The sequence below is a fragment of the Oncorhynchus clarkii genome, chromosome 22 (genome assembly GCF_045791955.1).
Source record: "Oncorhynchus clarkii lewisi isolate Uvic-CL-2024 chromosome 22, UVic_Ocla_1.0, whole genome shotgun sequence".
Taxonomy (NCBI): domain Eukaryota; kingdom Metazoa; phylum Chordata; class Actinopteri; order Salmoniformes; family Salmonidae; genus Oncorhynchus; species Oncorhynchus clarkii.
In genome coordinates, this window is record NC_092168.1 from 32102964 (window position 1) to 32126075 (window position 23112).

General features: G+C 41.2%; 1 protein-coding gene across 1 annotated transcript in view; it reads right to left on the minus strand.

Annotated features, from left to right (window-relative positions):
* LOC139380794 (integrin alpha 4) overlaps positions 1-23112 on the minus strand; it is a 37807-nt gene that overhangs the window by 7295 nt on the left and 7400 nt on the right. The window contains exons 10-23 of the mRNA XM_071123824.1: positions 21562-21670; positions 20817-20911; positions 19610-19700; positions 16895-16940; positions 16359-16513; positions 15282-15436; positions 8561-8713; positions 8007-8083; positions 5033-5186; positions 4753-4851; positions 2722-2798; positions 848-937; positions 652-739; positions 410-517 (exon numbers count right to left, since the gene is read on the minus strand). Of these exons, the coding sequence (XP_070979925.1) occupies positions 410-517; positions 652-739; positions 848-937; positions 2722-2798; positions 4753-4851; positions 5033-5186; positions 8007-8083; positions 8561-8713; positions 15282-15436; positions 16359-16513; positions 16895-16940; positions 19610-19700; positions 20817-20911; positions 21562-21670 (1497 nt within the window). The remainder of the gene's footprint in view (positions 1-409; positions 518-651; positions 740-847; positions 938-2721; positions 2799-4752; positions 4852-5032; positions 5187-8006; positions 8084-8560; positions 8714-15281; positions 15437-16358; positions 16514-16894; positions 16941-19609; positions 19701-20816; positions 20912-21561; positions 21671-23112) is intronic.

Sequence of the window (23112 nt, forward strand, 5' to 3'; positions counted from 1 at the left end):
AATATGGCCCGAAGGGGTGTGGTATATGGCCAATATACCATGGCTAAGGGCTGTTCAGGACACAGCCCTTAGCCGTGGTATATTGGCCATATATCACAAACCCCAGAGGTGCCTTATTGCTATTATAAACTGTTTACCAACGTAATTAGAGCAGTAAAAATACATGTTTTGTCATATCCGTGGTATACGGTCTGATATACCATGGCTGTCAGCCAATCCGCATTCAGGGCCCGAACCACCGAGTTTATAATAGACCGTATACCATTGGTATGACAGAAATGTTCTATTTAATGGTCTAATTACGTTGGTAACCAGTTTATAATAGCAATAAGGCACCTCGGGTTTGTGGTATATGGCCAATATACCACGGCTAAGGGTGGAATTTTTCATCAATCAATCACACACTTACCTGAAAATCTGCAATGTGGAGTAATCTGTATGGATATGGTGATAGTATCTTGGGAATATCAATCTCAACTTCCGTGTTGAGAGATTTGCTTGGACCGATATTGACAACCTGCCAAGGCACACCGATACAATATGTCAGTATAAACCCAGGCAGTCAGTCATTCAAATACTCAAACTAGGCTGTAATGATCACATCAGTTTCTGTTAGAAAACAATGTTATATTGTATTCCTATGGTACATACCTTGTAAGTGTAGTTGAATGTCTCTGTGTAGCAATCAATTGGAGTAGGCTCCTGGTCACCAAATACAAAGGATGTTGGAGTCACAAACCTGCAAGGGAGATCAGTAATTAGCTTATGAAGTACAATAAGAAATGTTTATATATACTGTCATTGAAGAGCGAGGAACTGTCTTTGTTACTGTAAATAAATGTCTTACCCATGGACACTGACATCCACGCCATATCTCAACGGTAACATCAGAGTGGCTGAGTTGTCATGCAGAAGATCCTCATTTTCAGAATTGTCTCTGGAAAAGACCATGTCAGGAAAAAAAACAAGAAATGATCTATTTAGATTCCATTTCATATGAATCAATTTGATATATTGAAAACAAAACATTTAAGCACAGCCAATGCCATTATACTGTTAAAGGAATTCAACTCAAAGCCAAAGAAGTTCCAAACATCAGACGTTGCAGAACTTCACATTGCTACTGTTTCTCAGAGTGAGAGGCCAAAGCATATCTTCAAGCATTACATGACACTTGAAGATGGTTTTCAGAGGTGTCATGCCCATACGGGCACAAGGGCACGTTCCCCCTCAGATTTGTCCTGTTTTTAAAATGTTCAGATGTTAAAGTAACGACTAAGCTTCATAATTATTGCTAAAAGGATTTGTCAGTGGTATTTTGTGGAGGGGGCACACTGACTGGACCAGGCAAAGAGTACCCCCACAGTAAGTGGTTCCTTCCAAGGTGCACTATCGAGCAAAGATATGTATGCAGACCGTATTGCCAGTGGAAGAGGAGAGAGAGAGTCACACACAGCGTTTGATTTGATTTTTGCTGCCGGTGATGGGCAGGACTCGCAGGAGATGTTTGTAAATTAATTTGATCAAGCTATGTAGGATATTGATTCCTTCTTGATGAATAAATAAATACTAAATAAATAATAACACAAAAATGTCCCAACCTCATAACTAGCTACCAATCAAGTTAGAGTAGCTAGTCTATCTTAGCTGACATGCCTGCTGGCAAGGTTGCTAGACTTTAGAAAATAATACAATTGCTTTATTAATGATTGGGTACTATGTACCAATGTAGCAGTTGTACTAAACCCCTACGGCATAAAGGTTCTTAAATAACCAATGTGCCTCATTAATTAAAATTACAATTGAACATGGAAAGAAGTATGCTTCGATAACGTATGCAGAAAAAATATACATATTTTTTACATCGAACTAGGCATAACGGTCATGGCTCTAGATTGCAGGAAAAGCTGTTCCAGCTGTTAGAAAAATGTGACATTCTCTGAACAAAACTCTGAGCAAGGAATGTCTCCAGTTAAGTGTTACCAGATAAGAACATGGAGTGTTTTAGAGGGTTCTGAAACTGTCAAACATTACAAAGCTTTTCTTTACCCAAACGACAAAACAGGGGCCGCCGGATGTACTTCTCAACTACACAACAATGTAACAACTACAGGAAGAAACCAAGAGAGGGAACCTGCAGCACCCTCTGATTTGAATAATTCAGGTCACTGGGACTGTGTTTCCTGTTCCCCCTAGCAACAGAACAAACACATACACTGCGTGTACAAAACATTAGCTGAAATTGGCTGAATGTGGTGGACCATTCTTGATACACACAGGAAACTGTTGAGCATGAAAAACCCAATGGCACCTACTACCATACCTCATTCAAAGACAGCTTTCACCTGGATTCATCTGGTCAGTCTATGTAATGGAAAGAACGGGTGTTCCTAATGTTTTGTCCCCTCAGTGTCACACTGGGCTGTTTTACGATCCGTCTGTTTGGTTTGATAAGGCTGACAAGACGTCACCGATGGTGTAACAGGACGTCAGTTTAAAAAACGTGCCATTCGATTATTTCATGTATTTTGGAGAACGATTGCGTTCGTGGGTTAGGGGGATCTGTGCTAAGGTCAGAAGTAGTGTAAGCAGATCCAGTTACCTGCAAAAGTCAAAATAAAGGTTATGACAAAGACCTAGGGTCAAAACATTGCACTCAATAACACTGCAGGCGCATTCAGTGTGTGGGCATCCATCTTTCCTTTATGGGTCTGTACTTACCCAAAAGTGTTGATGGATATGCTAATGTCACCAGCACTGCTACTCTGGTTTACATCTAACAGAAAGCTGATGTTCACCTGCAGAAAATACAGAAATTCTGATTAGATAGAAAGTAAGATATTACCCTCTTAAACAGCAGTTTATAAAACGCTGCCTTTAAAACAGAAGCAGCATTGGCAGCAAACAGAAGATATGGGTCTGGATACCCACTGGGCACACACTGGTTAAATCAACACTGGTTTCCACGCCATTTCAGTAAATTTACGTTGAACCAACAAGGAATAGACATGGAACAGGGCAATCTGATTTTTTGTGTGAATGTAACTGTAATCAGTCAGTTACATTACCAGCAAAAATATTGTAATCAGATTACAGAAAAACTAGTTGATTGCTTCTTGGATTACTTTTAAATTCAGAAAGGATGTTTGGAAAAAAATACATTAAGACACCTTTCTGTTTTTCTCAATGACATTCAATTCAGATTTAAAAAAGGTGCAATAAAAATTGTTTTAGCTCCTGATCGAGAGACCACTATGATGACACACTAAATGCATTTGATGGGTCCTTTTTGTCTTCTTCTAATGCATTTTAAGGGAAGGTAATCCAAAAGTAACTAAAAGTAATCAGATTACGTTACTGAGTTTGTGTCATCCAAAAGTTATGTTACTTGTTACAATTTTAGACAGGTAACTAGTAACTGTAATGGATTACATTAAGAAAGTAACCTACCCATCCATGACGTTGAATTTATGGCTGTGCCCAGTGGGGTAATTAGTTAAAGTATCCAGTCCCAGATTAATAGAGTGAAATTGGAGTAACATGGAAGTAAAGTTTGAGTAATTCTGGAGTAACCTTAGAGTAATATTAGAGTAACAGAGTAAGGTTGGAATAATGTTAGAGTAGCATTATAGTAAGGCTGGAGTCACATTAGAGTAAGGCCGGAGTCACATTAGAGTAAGGCCGGAGTCACATTAGAGTAAGACTGGAGTGACAGAGTAAGGCTGAAGTAACAGAGTACAGTTGGAGTAAAATTAAAGTAAGGCTGGAGTAACATTAGAGTAAGGCTGGAGTGACAGAGTAAGGCTGGAGTGACAGAGTAAGGTTGGAGTGACAGAGTAAGGCCGGAGTAACATTAGAGTAAGACTGGAGTGACAGAGTAAGGCTGAAGTAACAGAGTACAGTTGGAGTAAAATTAAAGTAAGGCTGGAGTAACATTAGAGTAAGGCTGGAGTGACAGAGTAAGGCTGGAGTAACAGAGTAAGGTTGGAGTAACATTAGAGTAAGGCTGGAGTGAAATAGTAAGGCTGAAGTAACAGAGTACAGTTGGAGTAACATTAGAGTAAGGCTGGAGTAACAGAGTAAGGTTGGAGTAACATTAGAGTAAGGCTGGAGTAACAGAGTAAGGTTGGAGTAACATTAGAGTAAGGCTGGAGTGAAATAGTAAGGCTGAAGTAACAGAGTACAGTTGGAGTAACATTAGAGTAAGGCTGGAGTAACAGAGTAAGGTTGGAGTAACATTAGAGTAAGGCTGGAGTAACAGAGTAAGGTTGGAGTAACATTAGAGTAAGGCTGGAGTAACAGAGTAAGGTTGGAGTAACATTAGAGTAAGGCTGGAGTAACAGAGTAAGGCTGGAGTAACATTAGAGTAAGGCTGGAGTAACAGAGTAAGGTTGGAGTAACATTAGAGTAAGGCTGGAGTAACAGAGTAAGGTTGGAGTAACATTAGAGTAAGGCTGGAGTAACAGAGTAAGGCTGGAGTAATATTAGAGTAAGGCTGGAGTGAAATAGTAAGGCTGAAGTCGCAGAGTAAGGCTGGAGTCAAATTAGAGTAAGGCTGGAGTAACAGAGTAAGGCTGGAGTAACATTAGAGTAAGGCTGGAGTAACAGAGTAAGGTTGGAGTAACATTAGAGTAAGGCTGGAGTGAAATAGTAAGGCTGAAGTCGCAGAGTAAGGCTGGAGTCAAATTAGAGTAAGGTTGGGATAAGGCTAGAGTAACATTAGAGTAAGTTTGAGTGTTGTGCCTACAGTACCTTGGCTCCAGAGCTGAAGTACAGGTTCCCAACACTACAGTCCATTCCTACTATTGTCTTGTTCTCCTCTGAAATGTCACAGCTCACATACTTCTCCTTCTGAAAATAATAACAGATAATGGGATTGTGTGTGTAATCTATTACAATCCAAGAGCGCATAGATTCACATGATTTTGTGTGTTTCTTAGAATTGCAGTGCCACATCGTCTAAATTACATTGGTGATTATGTGAGGAATGTAATAACTGCTACTCTGAGTAATCAATAAATCAAACACGTACTACTGCATCAAGGACTTTGATGTAGTGCAGGTTGGAGGGGAAGCGTAACTGGAGCCTGGGGAGGAAGGCATCATCTCCAGCGTTCACCAGGGTTGTGTTCAACATGATGGTCTTCCCATTGCCCAATGCAAAGTACTGTATGTTGTTGTGTTTCCTGCAAGATTAACAGTTTTAGGGGCTGGATTGAATAGGGCCCTATGTATAAAACTGGAAGGCTGTCGCCTCATACAGTACCAGTCAAAAGTTTGGACACACCTACTCATTCCAGGGTTTCTCTTTATTTTTTATATTTTCTATATTGTAGAATAATAGTGAAGACATCAAAACGATGAAATAACACATGGAATTATGTAGTAACCAAAAAAGCATTAAACAAATCAAAATATATTTATATTTTAGATTCTTCAAAGTAGCCACCATGCCTTGATGACAGCTTTTCACACTTGGCGTTCTCTCAACCAGCTTCAGGTAGCCCAGTGGTTAGAGTGTTGGGTCACTCTAAAAGGTAAAGGTAAAAATCTGTCGTTCTGCCCCTGAACAAGGCAATTAACCCACTGTTCCCTGGTAGGCTGTCATTGTAAATAAGAATTTGTTCTTAACTGACTTGACTAGCAATTTTTTTTTTTAAATGAGGTAGTCACCTGGAATGCATTTCAATTAACAAGTTTGTGTTGTTAAAAGTTCATTTGTGAAATGTCTTTCCTTCTTACTGTGTTTAAGACAATCAGTTGTGTTGTGACAAGGTAGGGGTGGTATACAGAAGACAGCCCTATTTGGTAAAATACCAAGTCCATATTATAGCACGAACAGCTCAAATAAGCAAAGAGAAACAACAGTCCATCATTACTTTAAGACATGGAGGTCAGTCAATACGGAAAATTTCAAGAACTTTGACAGTTTCTTCAAGTGCAGTCACAAAAACCATCAAGCACTATAATGAAACTGGCTCTCATGAGGACCGCCACAGGAAAGGAAGACCCAGAGTTTCCTCTGCTGCAGAGGATAAATTCATTAGACCAGCCTCAGAAATTGCAGCCCAAATAAATGCTTCACAGAGTTCAAGTAACAGACACATCTCAACACCAACTGTTCAGAGGAGACTGCGTAAATCAGGCCTTCATGGTTGAATTGCTGCAAAGAAACCACTACTAAAGGACACCAATTAGAAGAAGAGACTTGTTGGACCAAGAAACACGAGCAATGGACATTAGACTAGTGGAAATCTGTCCTTTGGTCTGATGAGTCCAAATTTGAGATTTTTGGTTCCAACTGCAATGTCTTTGTAAGACTCAGAGTAGATGAACAGATAATCCTTGCATGTGTGGTTTCCACCATGAAGCATGGAGGAGGAGGTGTGATGGTGCTTTGCTGGTGACACTGTCTGTGATTTATTTAGAATTCAAGGCACACTTAACCAGCATGGTTACCACAGCAGCAAAGCACAGCGATACGCCATCCCATCTGGCTTGTGCTTAGTGGGACTATCATTTGTTTTTCAACAGGACAATGACCCAACACACCTCCAGGCTGTGTAAGAGCTATTTGACCAATAAGGAGAGTAATGGAGTGCTGCATCAGATGACCTGGCCTCCACAATCACTTGACCATCAACCCAATTGAGATGTTTTGGGATGAGTTGGACTGCAGAGTGAAGAAAAGCAGCCAACAAGTGCTCAGCATATGTGGGAACTCCTTCACGACTGTTGGAAAAGCATTCCATGTGAAGCTGGTTGAGAGAATGCCAAGAGTGTGCAAAGCTGTCATCAAGGCAAAGGGTGGCTACTTTGAAGAATCTAAAATATATTTTGATTTGTTTAACACTTTTTTGGTTACTACATGATTCCATGTGTTATTTCATATTTTTGATATCTTCACTATTATTCTACAATGTAGAAATGTCCAAACTTTTGACTTGTACTGTACCTGTGACTACAGCACATCTGTGCTATAGCCCCAACGAATCCCATCCATCGGTGTGGTATTGCTTTACTTGAATTGACTTTAGTCATACAAAAAAATAACATCTTATTTCATATTTTGATTGACTTAAATCATACAACTTTCCATAAAGTGCCAGAATCATGGTTTCAGGGGAGACCAGACTAAACAGTCACTGTCACGGAAACATCAGAATGTACCTGTTATGCAGTCCTGTGGATTCCCTGGCTTTACAGCAAGTCACTATACACCTTAGGAGGGGAACTGACCTGGCACTGAGACAAGCATCTCAAATGACACCCTATTCCCTACGAAGTGCACTACATTTATAAAAGTAGTGCACTATGTAGGGATTAGGGTACCATTTGGGACGTACCCCTAGACAAGCTGTATTGTTAGGGGAAGAGGCTGTGCATACTCAGCTTTTCAACAAAGCACTATGTGTCCAGTATGGGGAGGGAAAAGGTGTTTTAAATGACTAATGTCCATGTTGAAGAATTTGCTGCTTTGTGGGTAAGTGGGTCTGAAGGTGTGTGGGGGGGGGGTGGGGGGAGGTGTATGTGTATATGTGCGTGCGTATGTTTCCATGACACAAACAATGAGGGGCTCACAAGTCTGATGTTTCTCATCTAACTTAGCAAGGTAGACACACACACACACACACACCTCTGCGTCATGAATAATCAGATACTGTATTAGCCTGACCGTAACAGAAATTGGCCTGGCAGTTAAGTGTTTAAGGGGAAATGTGACCATGAATAAACATGTACAACAATCCCCCCTTAATGACGTGAACTGGAGAGTATTGACATCATGGGCACCACAGTCAACACCTGATCTAATCCCATGAAGGTTGTTTTCCACACAAATATTCTTTGTTTCGGGATGCTATAATTAATTTGTAAAGTAAACCTTCAATAGCTCAGTTTTGTCCACAGAGATAAGAAATAGAAAGTAAAAGGTCAAGACAAAAGATTGTATTACAAAGAAAACACCAACATATTCTAGTTGAACATTTATGCTAAATGCTACTTACTGTGGTAAGACCAGGTATGCAGAGACCTGCAGATTGGTTGAACAGTTGGCCAATGAACAGTACCGAGCAAACTCAGTCTGGAGAAGGAAGGTTACTGTTAGATGATGATGATGTCACTGAAAATACAGTGATGTATCCTCTAATATACAGTAACTACCATACATGGATGTAAGTGGAGAACTCTACACTCTTAGAAAAAAGGCTTCCAAAGGGATTCTTCGGCTGTCCCCATAGGAGAACCCTTTTTGGTTCCAGGTAGAACCTTTTTGGGTTCCATATAACACACTCTGTAGAAAGGATTCTACAAGGAACCCAAAGTGATTTAACCTGGAACTGTTTAGGTTCTACATAGTTAGTTTTTTTCTAAGAGTGTAGCATCGGTTCCCCGGACGTAGATTAAGCCTAGTACCCGGACTAAAGAACAATTTCAATGCAGGGAAATTCCCACTGAGTATGATTTTTAATTCCAGGACTAAGCTAAATTTGTGTCAAAAAAATTGGTCCTATTCTCCTAACCATGCATCGATATGAGTGGATAGATGTAAGGGACTCACCTTATTGGCTACCAGGTTGCTGTGCCCCCCTCTCTGCTGCAGGATGGGTTTCAGGGCTGGGAATATTCTGAATCCCCAGGTATGGACAGGGTGCTGTCTGAGGGCGTACGTCGCCTCAAAATGGATGGGCGTGAAGATATCCCGGACATCTTTCTAAAAAGGAAAGACATACAGAGAATGGAAGTTTTAATTTACTGTACATACAACCTTGGGTAGAGGGGAGCTTCTGGCTCGACTGTGCTAATTGACTGTTATTGAGTAAGTTCTTGTGGGGGCCTGTCTGTGCTCTGGCACAATGTTACAGTGTCCTGTGCTCTCTCCCACTGAAAGACCTGCAGATGTCCCACTGCAGATGTCCCAAGGAGCCTCTGCTCTCCTCTGCCACACCTGCCTTTAGCTCAAGGGACATTCTGAGATACAGTTTTTATTCAAGACAAAATATAAATATTTTTAGCTGTTGCTGCTAAATTGTTGCAAAATATTCTAAGTTACAATGTTATGAACTGCTAAACATTTCTACGATTTAATTATTATTGAATACACTCAAATAAAGCATGGTATCTATAGAACAAGACACTAGAATGGCTCTTATGTCCCACTCTCTCTTCTTTTATCAGTGAGCAGACATAGTAGCAACAAACCAGTGTTTCATTAGCCATGCATGCACAGCTTTCTCCACTCTGTGAGGTTTAGTTTAACCACAAACTGAGTAACTGTATGGTGGTGTTCTCTCTTAATGTAAAACCACTCACCAGAGCCCATTCATTAACATACAGGATTTTGGCAACACAGCGCTGATCATACATACGGACTCATGTGTACTGTACAGTATGTGAGTGGCAAAATAAACCTAAAACACATCTAACCATTACATAAGAATGACTCTATATCAAACCTTTAAGATGCATACAGTATGAGGAGGATGTGTGAGAGTAAGACAGAAAAGCCCCGGAGACAGTATTTTTATTTAACTAGGCAAGTCAGTTAAGAACAAATTATTATTTACAATGACAACCTACCGGGGAACAGTGGGTTAACTGCCTTGTTCAGGGGCAGAATGGCCCATTTTTACCTTGTCAGCTCGGGGATTCAATCCAGCAACCTTTCAGTCATAGCCACATTCTCCTACCAGTCCCCTGTACTATCCTACTGCCACATCTGCTGTTAATAACATTCATTACTGACATGACCCATTCATTAAACTTTAAAAATACATCAAATGTATAGTCACACAAACACTCACGCACACACACACATTTTGATTTCCTCTGACAGATAATGACACTGGTTTATGGTCTCCAATAACTCCATCTCTAGCTATTAATAAGAAAAAGCCAGTATGGTTCAGCTCAAAGAGAGACTTGAGAGTCCTCCATTAATTAGTGAGTGGGTTTAAACATGAGCTAACTTAGATGGCCCTGATTAGAAGAGAGAATGGGGGGAGAGTCAGGAGGGGCCCCACCAAACACCTGGAACATTACACATACACGCATGCACACTGGGGCGGCATGTAGCCTGGCGGGTAGGAGCTGACTATGTAATAAATCTGTTGTTCTCCCCTTGAGCAAGGCAGTTAACCCACTCTTCCCTGGTCGCCAATGACGTGGATGTCGATTAAGGCAGCCCCCCCGCACCTCTCTGATTCAGAGGGGTTGGGTTAAATGCGGAAGACACATTTCAGTTGAACTAGGTATCCCCCTTTCCCTAATCCTACACACACACTAAATCCTCCCTACTAGACCCAGTCCCTATTTTATTACCATTCAGATCACCATGTTCCCTCCCATGTAAAGTGATATGTCATTTGGAACTTCCCAATGTCACCATGCATACATCTTATCTTAGGGACTTAGGGACTTAGGGATCTTATCTTTGGAAATTAGCCGGCTGGCTAAAACCGGCACTTTTACTGCAGCGTTGATTCATGTGCACTGTACCTGTAAAAATAAAAATAAACTCAAACTTATTAGCTCTTCTTTATCAGGCCTAGACTGAATGAGTCGCTGCTTGGTGACATATACAGTGCCTTCAAAAAGATTCACACACCTTGACTTTTTCCACATTTTGTTGTGATACAAGGTGGGGTTACAATAGATTGAAGAGTCATTTTTTGTCAACAACTTACACAAAATACTCAGTAATGTCAAAGTGGAATAAAAAAAGGAAAGAAAAAAAAGAAAAAGAAAACAATAGTACAGCTATGGCCTATTTATTGCCTAACCTCCCTTGTCTTACCTCATATACACTTTTCTATTGTGTTATTGACTGTATGTTTGTTTTACTCCATGTGTAACTCTGTGTTGTTGTTTGTGTCACACTGCTTTGCTTTATCCTGGCCAGGTCACAGTTGTAAATGAGAACTTGTTCTCAACTGGCCTACCTGGTTAAATAAAGGGGAAATATTTATTTGTCATTTTTAAATAGCCCTATTTGGTAAAAGACAATGTTCATATTATGGCAAGAACAGCTCAAATAAGCAAAGAGACACAACAGTCCATTACTTTAAGACATGAAGGTCAGTTTAATAGGGAAAATTTAAAGAACTTGGAAAGTTTCTTCAAGTGCAGTCGCAAAAACCATCAAGCGCTATGGTGAAACTGGCTCTCATGAGGATCTCCACAGGAAAGGAAGACCCAGAGTTACCTCTGCTGCAGAGGATAGGTCCATTAGAGTAAATTGCACCTCAGAAATTGCAGCCCAAATAAACGCTTCACAGAGATCAAGTAACAGACACATCTCAACACCAACTGTTCAGAGGAGACTGCATGAATCAGGCCTCCATGGTCGAATTGTTGCAAAGAAACTACTACTAAAGGACACCAATAATAAGAAGAGACTTGCTTGGGCCAAGAAACACAAGCAATGGACATTAGACTATTGGAAATCTGTCCATTAGTCTGATGAGTCCAAATTTGAGATTTTTGGTACCAACCAGTGTCTTTGTGAGACGCAGAGTAGATGAACGGATGATCTCCACATGTCTGGTTCCCACCATGAAACATGGAGGAGGTGTGATGGTGTGGGGGTGCTTTGCTGGTAACACTGTCAGTAACACTGATTTATTTGGAATTCAAGGCATTCTGCAGCGATACGCCATCCCATCTGGTTTGCGCTTAGTTAGACTATCATTTGTTTTTCAACAGGACAATGACCCAAAACACATCCAGGCTGTGTAAGGGCTATTTGACCAAGGAGAGTGATGGAGTGCTGCATCAGATGACCTGGCCTCCACAATCACCTGACCTCAACCCAATTGAGATGGTTTAGGATGAGTTGGACTGCAGAGTGAAGGAAAAGCAACCAACAAGTGCTTAGCATGAGTGGGACTTTTGAAAAAGCATTCCTCATGAAGCTGGTTGAGAGAATGCCAAGAGTGTGCAAGTCTGTCATCAAGGCAAAGGGTAGCTACTTTGAAGAATCTCAAATATATATATATTTAAAAAACACTTTTTTGGTTACTACAGTGGCTTGCGAAAGTATTCACCCCCCTTGGCATTTTTCCTATTTTGTTGCCTAGATTTTGGGGGGGTTTGGTATCATTTAATTTACACAACATACCTACCACTTTGAAGATGAAAAATATTTTTAATTGTGAAACAAACAAGAAATAAACCCCAAAAACAGAAAACTTGAGCGTGCATAACGATTCGCTCCCCCAAAGTCAATACTTTGTAGAGCCACCTTTTGCAGCAATTACAGCTGCAAGTCTCTTGGGGTATGTCTCTATAAGGGTGGCACATCTAGCCACTGGGATTTTTGCCCATTCTTCAAGGCAAAACTGCTCCAGCTCCTTCAAGTTGGATGGGTTCCGCTGGTGTACAGTAATCTTTAAGTCATACCACAGATTCTCAACTGGTTTGAGGTCTGGGACTTGACTAGGCCATTCCAATACATTTACAGTTAAAGACGGAAGTTTACATACACCTTAGCCAACTACATTTCAAATCAGTTTTTCACCATTCCTGACATTTAATCAGAGTAAAAATGCCCTGTCTTAGGTCAGTTAGGATCACCACTTTATTTTAAGAATGTGAAATGTCAGAATAATATTAGAGAGAATGATTTTTTCAGCTTTTATTTCTTTCATCACATTCCCAGTGGGTCAGAAGTTTACATGTACTCAATTCGTATTTGCCTTTACATTGTTTAACTTGGGTCAAATGTTTCCACAAGCTTCCCATAATAAGTTGGGTGAATTTTGGCCCATTCCTCCTGACAGAGCTTGTGTAACTGAGGCAGGTTTGTAGGCCTCCTTGCTCGCACATGCTTTTTCAGTTCTGCCCACAAATCATTTATGGGATTGAGGTCAGGGCGTTGTGATGGCCACTCTAATACCTTGACTTTGTTGTCCTTAAGCCATTTTGCCACAAGTTTGGAAGTATGCTTGGGGTCATTGTCAATTTGGAAGAGCCATTTGTGACCAAGCTTTAACTTCCTGACTGATGTCTTGAAATTTTGCTTCAACATATCCACATAATTTTTCTGCCACATGATGCCATCTTTTTTTGTGAAGTGTGCCAGTTCCTCCTGCAGCAAAGCATCCCCACAACATGATTCTACCACCCCCATGCTTCACGGTTGGGATGGTGTTCTTCGGCTTGCAAGAATCCCCTTTTTCCTCCAAACATAACGATGGTCATTATGGCCAAACAGTTCTATTTTTGTTTCATCAGACCAGAGGACATTTCTCCAAAAAGTATGATCTTTGTCCCTACCTCCAAGTGCAGTTGCAAACCATAGTCTGGCTTTTTTATGGCGGTTTTGGAGCAGTGGCTTCTTCCTTGCTGAGCTGCCTTTCAGGTTATGTCAATATAAGACTTGGTTATGTCGATATAAGACTCCTCCAGCATCTTCACATGGTCCTTTGCTGTTGTTCTGGGATTGATTTGCACTTTTCGCACCAGAGACAGAACACGTCTCCTTCCTGAGTGGTATGACGGCTGCGTGGTCCCATGGTGTTTATACTTGCGTACTATTGTTTGTACAGATGAATGAGATACCTTGAGGCATTTGGAAATTACTCCCTAGGATGAACTGTTTTGTTCATTAATTGTTTTTCTGAGGTCTTGGCTGATTTCTTTAGATTTTCCCATAATGTCAAGCGAAGAGGCACCGAGTTTGAAGGTAGGTCTTGAAATACATCCATAGGTACACCTCCAATTGACTCAAATGATGTCAATTAGCATATCAGAAGCTTCTAAAGCCATTAAATATTTTTCTGGAATTTTCCAAGCTGTTTAAAGGTACAGTCAACTTTGTGTATGTAAACTTCTGACCCACTGGAATTGGGATACAGTGAATTATAAGTGAAATAATCTCTGTAAAAAATTGTTGAAAAATTACTTGTGTCATGCACAAAGTAGATGTCCTAACCGACTTGCCAAAACTATAGTTTGTTAACAAGAAATCTGTGGAGTGGATGAAAAACGAGTTTTAATGACTACAACCTAAGTGTATGTAAATTTCCGACTTCAACTGTAAATATTTCCCCTTAAAGCACTGAGGTGCTGCTTTAGCAGTATGTTTAGGGTCATTGTCCTGCTGGAAGGTGAACCTCCGTCCCAGTCTCAAATCTCTGGAAGAATGAAACAGGTTTCCCTCAAGAATTTTCCTGTATATAGCGCCATCCATCATTCCTTCAATTCTGACCAGTTTCCCAATCACTGCCGATGAAAAACTTATTCTCAGAGGGATGAGAGCTAGACATAGCGTTTTCCTTGATGGCCAAAAATATACATTTTTGTCTCATCTGACCAGAGTACCTTCTTCCATATTGTTTGGGGAGTCTCCCACGTGCCTTTTGGCAAACATCAAATGTGTTTTCTTTTTTTTTTCTTTAAGCAAGGGCTTTTTTTCTGGCCACTCTTCCATAAAGCCCAGCTCTGTGTAGTGTACGGCTTAAAATGGTCCTATGGACAGATACTCCAATCTCCGCTGTGGAGCTTTGCAGCTCCACAGTCTGATATAGGAGAGCAGAGTTAACCAGGTTTTCCTCTAGGATTTTACCTGTGCTTAGCTATATTCCTTTTCTTTTTATCCTGAAAAACTCCCCAACCTACTGATGTGTGTGTTGGATTTGCCACAAATAAAACACTGTATTCAGGACAAAAATATATTTTTAAACAGAATGCATGTTTAGGTTAGTATTTTGGTGTAACTAGAATGTTGTCGATCCATCCTCAGTTGTCTCTTATCACAGCCATTAAACTCCATAATTGATTTAAAATCCCCATTGGCCTCATGGTGAAATCCCTGGTTTTCCCTGGTTTTCTTTCACTCCGGCAACTCAGTTCAGAAGGTCTGTATCTTTGTAGTGTGTATTGATACACCATACAAAGTGTAATTAATAACTGCACCATAATCAAGGGGATATTCAAAGTATTTTTTTTACCAATCTACCAATCAGTGTACTTTGATATGAGGCAATGGAAAACTTCCCTGGTCTTTGTGGTTGAATCTGTGCTTGAAATTCACTACTTGACTGCGGGACCTTACAGAGATAGGGTAGTCATTCAAAGACATTTCAGCTTTTCATTTTAAATTAATTTGTTAACATTTCTAAAAAGATACTTCCACTTTGAAATTATTATTTATATAGGAAGTCCAATTGAGATCTGAAGACCTCTTTACTAAGGAAGACCTGGAAACACCTATCAGTGGTTACAGCTGTTGACCTCTCGACCCCTAACCTTTGAACTCTAAACCCTGACATCTGACTCACCCTCATGAAGGCCTGGTGGGTGATGCAGGTCAGCTGGTCGTGTCTGGCCTTTACTTGCCCTGTCGTAACGTTAGACGTCCCGTTGCCGTGGAAATGGAAGCGGGAGGGGAAAGACTCCTTGTGGTGAGTGTCGGCTGTCAGGTTATACTGCAGTTCTATGTGAGAGAGGGGGAATTAAGGGAGGGAGGGAGGGAAGAAGGTATTAGTATTTAGGTATTTAGTTTCAGAGAGCACCCAGAGTTCGTATAAACCAGGGCCACAAACATACATAGACCTAGAACCAACCTCACCCCAGCATCAACCTTGGCCCCAGCATCAACCCCAGTCCCAGACTCAACCCCAGCCCCAGTCCCAGACTCAACCCCAGTCCCAGACTCAACCCCAGTCCCAGACTCAACCCCAACCCCAGTCCCATACTCAACAACAGCCCCAGTCCCAGACTCAACCCCAACCCCAGTCCCAGACTCAACCCCAACCCCAGTTCCAGACTCAACCCCAGCCCCAGTTCCAGACTCAACCCCAGCCCCAGTCCCAGACTCAACCCCAACCCCACCCCCAGTTTATCTATCAGGACAGGGCTGTGCCAGAGCCTTCTTGCTGTAACGGACACTTTCACCAAAGGAATGCTCTGCATTCTTTTCAGGTTGGGTTAACATAATGGACCAACTGCCCCAGGCCTCAGGGACTAGTGATAATATGGAGAGACTGACAGAGATAAGGAAACAGAAAAGGGTTGTCTCGGACACAACAGTGTTTTCTGTCAACCAGTCCAGGGCAGAGGTTTTCATCACTATTTCCTAAGAGACACAGGAGACTAGACATTGTACATTATACCATTTTACACATACATACTAGTAGCATAATTATGCTCGCAGTACTATAGCACGGGTGTGAAATTAGTTTTTGGTCACTATTAAGTACACACACTAGAACCAAAACTGCCGTTTGTTTGTTAGTGCCACTGCTGTGTATATAACCTTCACTGACGTAACTGATTAACACAGTGCAAATAGACAGGTTGTTTTCGCAGTGCAGGGCTAAGCGGGAGCCAGGGGCACAGAGAGAGGGTCTGCTCACCTATGAGTCCGTTGTAGCGTCGAGCGCGGACCCTGAAGCAGACTGTCACGTTGATGCAGACAGCAGGAAGACCGTTGTCAGAACATAGCGCTACAGAGCGGTTCACACTGACAGGCAGGAGCATGGAGGCCTCAACCACTACCACCGGACGTGTCCTGTTGGAGGGCAACGACAACATATCAACATAAATAACAACACATAAACACAGTAACCAAATCAAATTTTATTGGTCGCATACGCGTGTTTAGCAGATGGTATTGTGGGTGTAGCGAAATGCGCATGGACATCTACAACATGGTGGCTCTATGGGCCAGGAGGCCAAAAAACACAGAAGGCCTAAAATATGGTAGAAATATGGACCAGAACAGGTGCGAATTAGGTCAAAATCAATACATCTAAACCAGTTAAAGTGAAAAGTTCACCTCTATGAGTGAAAGTTGTCCCTTTAACCTGACACGTAACAATGCAGGAATTCCTGCCAATAGGTCAGTTATCTTGTGGATGTGTTTGACATTTCTCCATGATCATGGTCTTACCTCAGAACCACAGCGGAGTCCGAGAGGAAGGCCCCTACCGCAACGTCTGTGGGTTACAGATGAAGATATTTTGAACACAAAATTTCCTCCATACTCTATTTGTAAACCTGTCCTTCCTGCTGTACCCACAAGACGCTCTAGACGTGTTAAAAGCCCTAAGACAGTTTGTTCATCAATTTAGAAGAGCTGCAGAGTAGAGGTCGACCGATTATGATTTTTCAACGCCGATACCGATTATTGGAGGACCAAAAAAGCCGATACCGATTAAATCGGACGATTTTTTTGTTGTTGTAATAATGACTGAATTAACACTTATTTTAACATCAACAAAATCATCAACAAACATCAACAAAATCAATTGAGCCTCAAATAAATAATGAAACATGTTCAATGTTGGTTTAAATAATGCAAAAACAAAGTGTTGGAGAAGAAAGTAATATGTGCCATGTAAAATATGTGCCATGTAAAATATGTGCCATGTAAAAAAGCTAACGTTTAAGTTCCTTGCTCAGAACATGAGAACATATGAAAGCTGGTGGTTCCTTTTAACATGAGACTTCAATATTCCAAGGTAAGAGGTTTTAGGTTGTAGTTAATATAGTATTTTTAGGTCTATTTCTCTCTCTACCATTTGTATTTCATATAACTTTTTACTATTGGATGTTCTTATAGGCACTATAGTATTGCCAGTGTAACAGTATAGCTTCCGTCCCCCTCCTCGCCCCTACCTGGGCTCGAACCAGGAACACATCGACAACAGCCACACTAGAAGCATCGTTACCCATTGCTCCACAAAAGCCGCTGCCCTTGCAGCGCAAGGGGAATAACTACTCCAAATCTAAAAGCGAGTGACGTTTGAAACAGTATTAGCGCACACCCAGCTAACTAGCTAGCCATTTCACATTGGTTACCCCGGCCATTAGGCTGATAGGCTTGAAGTCATAAACAGCGCTGTGCTTGCGAAGAGCTGCTGGCAAAACGCACGAAAGTGCTGTTTGAATGAATGATTACGAGCCGGCTGCTGCTCAGTCAGACTGCTGTATCAAATCAGACTTAATTATAACATAATAACACACAGAAATAAGAACCTTTGGTCATTAATATGATCGAATCCGGGAACTATAATTTCGAAAACAAAATGTTTATTATTTCAGTGAAATACGGAACCGTTCGGTATTTTATCTAATGGGTGGTATCCCTAAGTCGAAATATTCTTGTTACATTGCAAAACCTTCAATATATGTCATAATTACGTAAAATTCTGGCAAATTAGTTTGCAATGAGCCAGGCAGCCCAAACTTGCATTTACCCTGACTTTGTGTGCAATGAACGCAAGAGAAATTACACAATTTCACCTGGTTAATATTGCCTGCTAAACTGGATTAGTAGTTATAACTAGTGATTATGATTGACTGTTTTTTATAAGATAAAATAAGATCTAGCAATTTACCTTTGCTTCCACTGCATTTGCGTAACAGGCAGATTACTCGTGGAGTGCAATGGATAGAGCGTTGGACTAGTTAACTGTGCAAGATTGGAACCCCTGAACTGACAAGGTGAAAATCTGTCGTTCTGCCCCTGAACAAGGCAGTTAACCCACAGTTCCTAGGCAGTCATTGAAAATAAGAATGTGTTCTTAACTGACTTGCCTAGTTAAATAAAAGGTATACAAAAAAATGTCAATAAAAAAAAAAAATTGTATATCGGCGCCCAAAAATACCGATTTCCGATTGTTATGAAAACTTGAAATTGGCCCTAATTAATCGGCCAGTCCGAATAATCGGTCGACCTCTACTGCAGACATCAGTCTCATTTCTCATTCATTCAGTCAATTATTTATTCAGTCCACATCAGCCTGCAAATGTATGCACCCTGTTGACTACAGTAGTTTCTAAGCATGCCAATCACTTTAAAAGGCTTTTCATGGGTAGGATATCTCAGTATAATCTGTAACAGTGCAATATTAAACTGGAAATCTTGTTTGGGGCATTTGCTATGTTTATTTGGCCGATTAATGCAACTCTGATCCCAGAACAGTGTACTGTAACAATGATCAGTATGTGCTCCCTAACACTAATCCAAACATCTCAACTCAACATCTCAACAGACCTTTTCAACAATTCCTGTTCCATCTTACAAGACATCAACTGTACTCAGCTGACGTGATTTGTTTTTAGACAAGTATGTAATTCTTGCCCTTATGAATAACTACTAACACATATAGCACCAAATAATTTTTAAAAACGCTGGAGACAGACAGTACACAGTACACTTGAACAATGTACTAGTTGAGAGGATGGCCAAACTAAAGAGTTGACAAACAAATAAGTCTAAGACCCTCTGTCAGTGAGTCTACAGAATATCCTGTTTAGTTTATTGAGTGAGACTTGTGGAAGATGAGAACATGAGAAGCAGCGAGGGAGTAGAAATCCCCACTGCCCAGTTTTCCCTGGGTAGCAACACACATTTATGCGCGCTCGCATGCATACACACACACGTATTTCCCCATCCCCTGTCCTCAGTTCCGTTTCCACCACTGACATATTTTGTGTTTTGACAACCTTACTAATTTAAGACACAGTGTGTGTGACATCATAGCAGGACATTACAGTGTGTTCTGTTCTAGTCAGCAGTAGAGAAACAGAGACAGACTCCCTCATTGTGCTGGAGGGAAGTACTCTACACAACAGTGACAGTCAGGAAAGGGAGCACTACCTTGGTAACCGTTTCCGTCAACATCGATGCCTCCGGAAACAGACTGGCCGAACATCTTTAACTCATTACCCAAAAGAGACCCGGTGATCCTCTGATGAAACAAGAGCAGCTTGATTAGTCATACAGCTAACAATCCTCTGTACTGTACACACTTTATACACTACTGTTCACATACGCACTATACACACGTACACATGGATTTTGTGTTGTAGTTACGTGGTAGTAGAGTAGTGGCCTGAGGGCCCACACTTAATGTGGGGTGAAATATGTTGTGAAAAGTAATGTCATGTTTTTTTTTATTGAATATAACTGCCTTCATTTTTCTGGACCCCAGAAAGCATAGCTGCTCTCCCCCCTAATAGCATAGCTGCTCTCCCCCCTAATAGCATAGCTGCTCTCCCCCCTAATAGCATAGCTGCTCTCCCCCCTAATAGCATAGCTGCTCTCCCCCCTAATAGCATAGCTGCTCTCCCCCCTAATAGCAGAGCTGCTCTCCCCCCTAATAGCATAGCTGCTCTCCCCCCTAATAGCATAGCTTTTTTCCCCCCTAATAGCATAGCTGCTCTCCCCCCTAATAGCATAGCTGCTCTCCCCCCTAATAGCATAGCTACTCTCCCCCCTAATACAAGGAGCTTTGAGATGCAAGCAATGTAATCTCTCTATATTTGGATCCACAGTAACTGCATTTTCTCCAAGGGGCTGTACTCCACATTTACAGAAATCTATTTACATACAGACAGTATGCAGTATAAATTTAGTTATATTCATGGTATGTCTCACATGCTGAGACAGAGAAAAGAAGGGGACCAAACGGTTTTAGGAAATTGCAGCAATTCAGAGTCAGGAACTCTCTTCTGACTGTCTGGGAGCACACAGAAAAAAACAAAGGAACATTTGTCACAGCAGGATGAGGGAGAGCATTGGTCAGGGGGAGGAAGACCCTGACCCCCCCTTTTCCGTCACTCCCTCCTTCCTTCCCTTTCCTCCCTCTCTTCTTTTCCTTCTTTCTTTCCTCCCTTTAATCTCCTGGCCCTAATAATTACTCGGAGAAGGGAGAACCTGACCCCCTCCTTCCCTCCCTTCAATCCCTGGAAGCCCTACTCCCTCCCTCCCTAATTTTTCCTTCCTTCTTCCTTCCCAGTAATCTCCTGTCCCTGAAGCCTGCAGACAAACAGCAGCTGTGACATAGCCGTAGATGTGTACATACTTGAGAGTAGGTCTGAGAGATCCCTGTCTTCCTCCCATTGTAGATATATATAGCCCCACGCAGCTCTTCCTCCTGCGGAGCCCCCACCGCCACATCTGGAACATATTTACAGTCAGTCAGTCAGGGGTTAATTTAGGATGCATCTCAAATGGAACCCTATTCCCTAGTAGTGCACTATATATTATTTTTTTGGACACACACATGAGTTAACTTACAGGTTTACAGGGACATAATGCATAATGACCTAAACACCAGGCAGACCCCCACCACCCCTCTCAGACTGGCTGCACATGCTCTAACCTATGGCTAGTCTACACTGAGACCTGCCACACTCTCTGTGTGTGTGTGTGTGTGTGTGTGTGTGTGTGTGTGTGTGTGTGTGTGTGTGTGTGTGTGTGTGTGTGTGTGTGTGTGTGTGTGTGTGTGTGTGTGTGTGGTAAGAACCTAGGCTGGTGTAAGTGACAGTTGGAAGTACATTGAGGCCCTCTGATCAGCTTTGGGGATGTAGTTAGCTGGTTGGTGAGTGGTGATGCTCAGCATGGAGCGTGGCTGTTATATGGTGTATGTCACTTACTCTAGTCTAGTTCCTCCTGAGAAAGATTGCTAATGTGTTTAACTAAAATGTGGGGAGATTTGCTTGCGCAACAATAAGCACCCAATACTTAAAACAGCACCTACTCAGAATATCACATCATTAACATATAAATTGTTATGCATCTTTGCTAAAATAATGATTAAAACTCACCAGGAAAGCCATCGTCATCAATATCTCCCAGATCGGTTATGGTCTCCCCAAATCTTGCAGCATACGATTTGCTTCCAGCCAACTGAAACTCTGCTTCCTTCATATTAGCCTGAAAGATAAATGTATTCACAGTCAAAGAATCATTCTCTCCTCTTCCCAGGGTAATTGCCTGTGGAAGAAAAAATAAGTAATTTGCTGATGTAGATATATGGGGGAAGTAGCTAGCTAAGCTTCATGATTGTGTAATTGCAGTTATTTAGTCACTTGGTTGGTAATGAAGTTAGTCATGTCATTCAGAGTTGCCTGGTCCTTAGTGGAACACAGTAAATGTAGCAGGTATACTCTGGTTTAGTGTTCCGTAATACAAACTCATCAGTCAAAGAAACAGCCCTCAAGTCCTGCTATCATTATGCTGGGTTGTTTTAGATCATCTGCCAGTGCAATATAGTATCTCCAGCCTCTTCTTGAATAGGAAATGACCATGAAAGGAAAATATATTTACTTCATGACCAAATGCTTTTCTATAGAGGTATCTGATTGTTCTGAAAGCTGCATAGGTAGTCTAGATGTTACTAGTCAATTATAAGAGCAACTTAATGTAAAGTGATACCATCATTGGTATTGAAAAGTGTTTGTTATAATAGTGTACACCAACAGTATTCTATGAGATGCTTAACTATCATATTATAGTAACTACCGAGTTAAGTTGTGATGGTAAGAGTATGTGTGATATGTGATGTGAGAAAGTGCCTGTTGGTTTGGTTCTGTTTTAACAAGTATCTGAGATGGCCAAGCTGTTCATGAGGGTGTATTTTGAATATCACACATACGTGTTTATGGAGACACAACACACCATAGAGCAGCCTCCAATTAGCATCAGTTAGCACAGTGTAGCAAAGTCAGAACAAGTTTACAGGCTGAAACCTTCATTTGTTAACATTCAATCTATTAATAAACTGAATTTAAGGCAATTTTCAGGGACAGTGTTCCATATAACAGCCATGCACAGTTTAAAGTAAACATTTCAATAGGTAATGGGCCATCAAATTACTTTAGAAACAATGCAATTTGCAAAACATGGGGCGGCAGGGTAGCCTAGTGGTTAGAGAGTTGGACTAGGAACCGGAAGGTTGCAAGTTCAAACCCCCGAGCTGACAAGGTACTAGGCCGTCATTGAAAATAAGAATTTGTTCTTAACTGACTTGCCTGGTTAAATAAAGGTAAAAAAAAAAAACTGCACACTAATGTTTTCATGATATGGTTGAAAGAAAGGTTGTCTCGCTGTCACGTTCTGACCTTAGTTCTTTTGTTATGTCTTTGTTTTAGTATGGTCAGGGCGTGAGTTGGGTGGGTTGTCTATGGTAGTTTTTCTATGATTTTCTATTTCTGTGTTTGGCCTGGTATAGTTCTCAATCAGAGGCAGCTGTCAATCGTTGTCCCTGATTGAGAACCATATTTAGGGAGGCTGTTTTCTATTGTGCTTCGTGGATGATTGTTTTCTGTTGTGTATCTGCACCAGCCAGAACTGTTTTCGGTCGTTTCTCTTTGGTA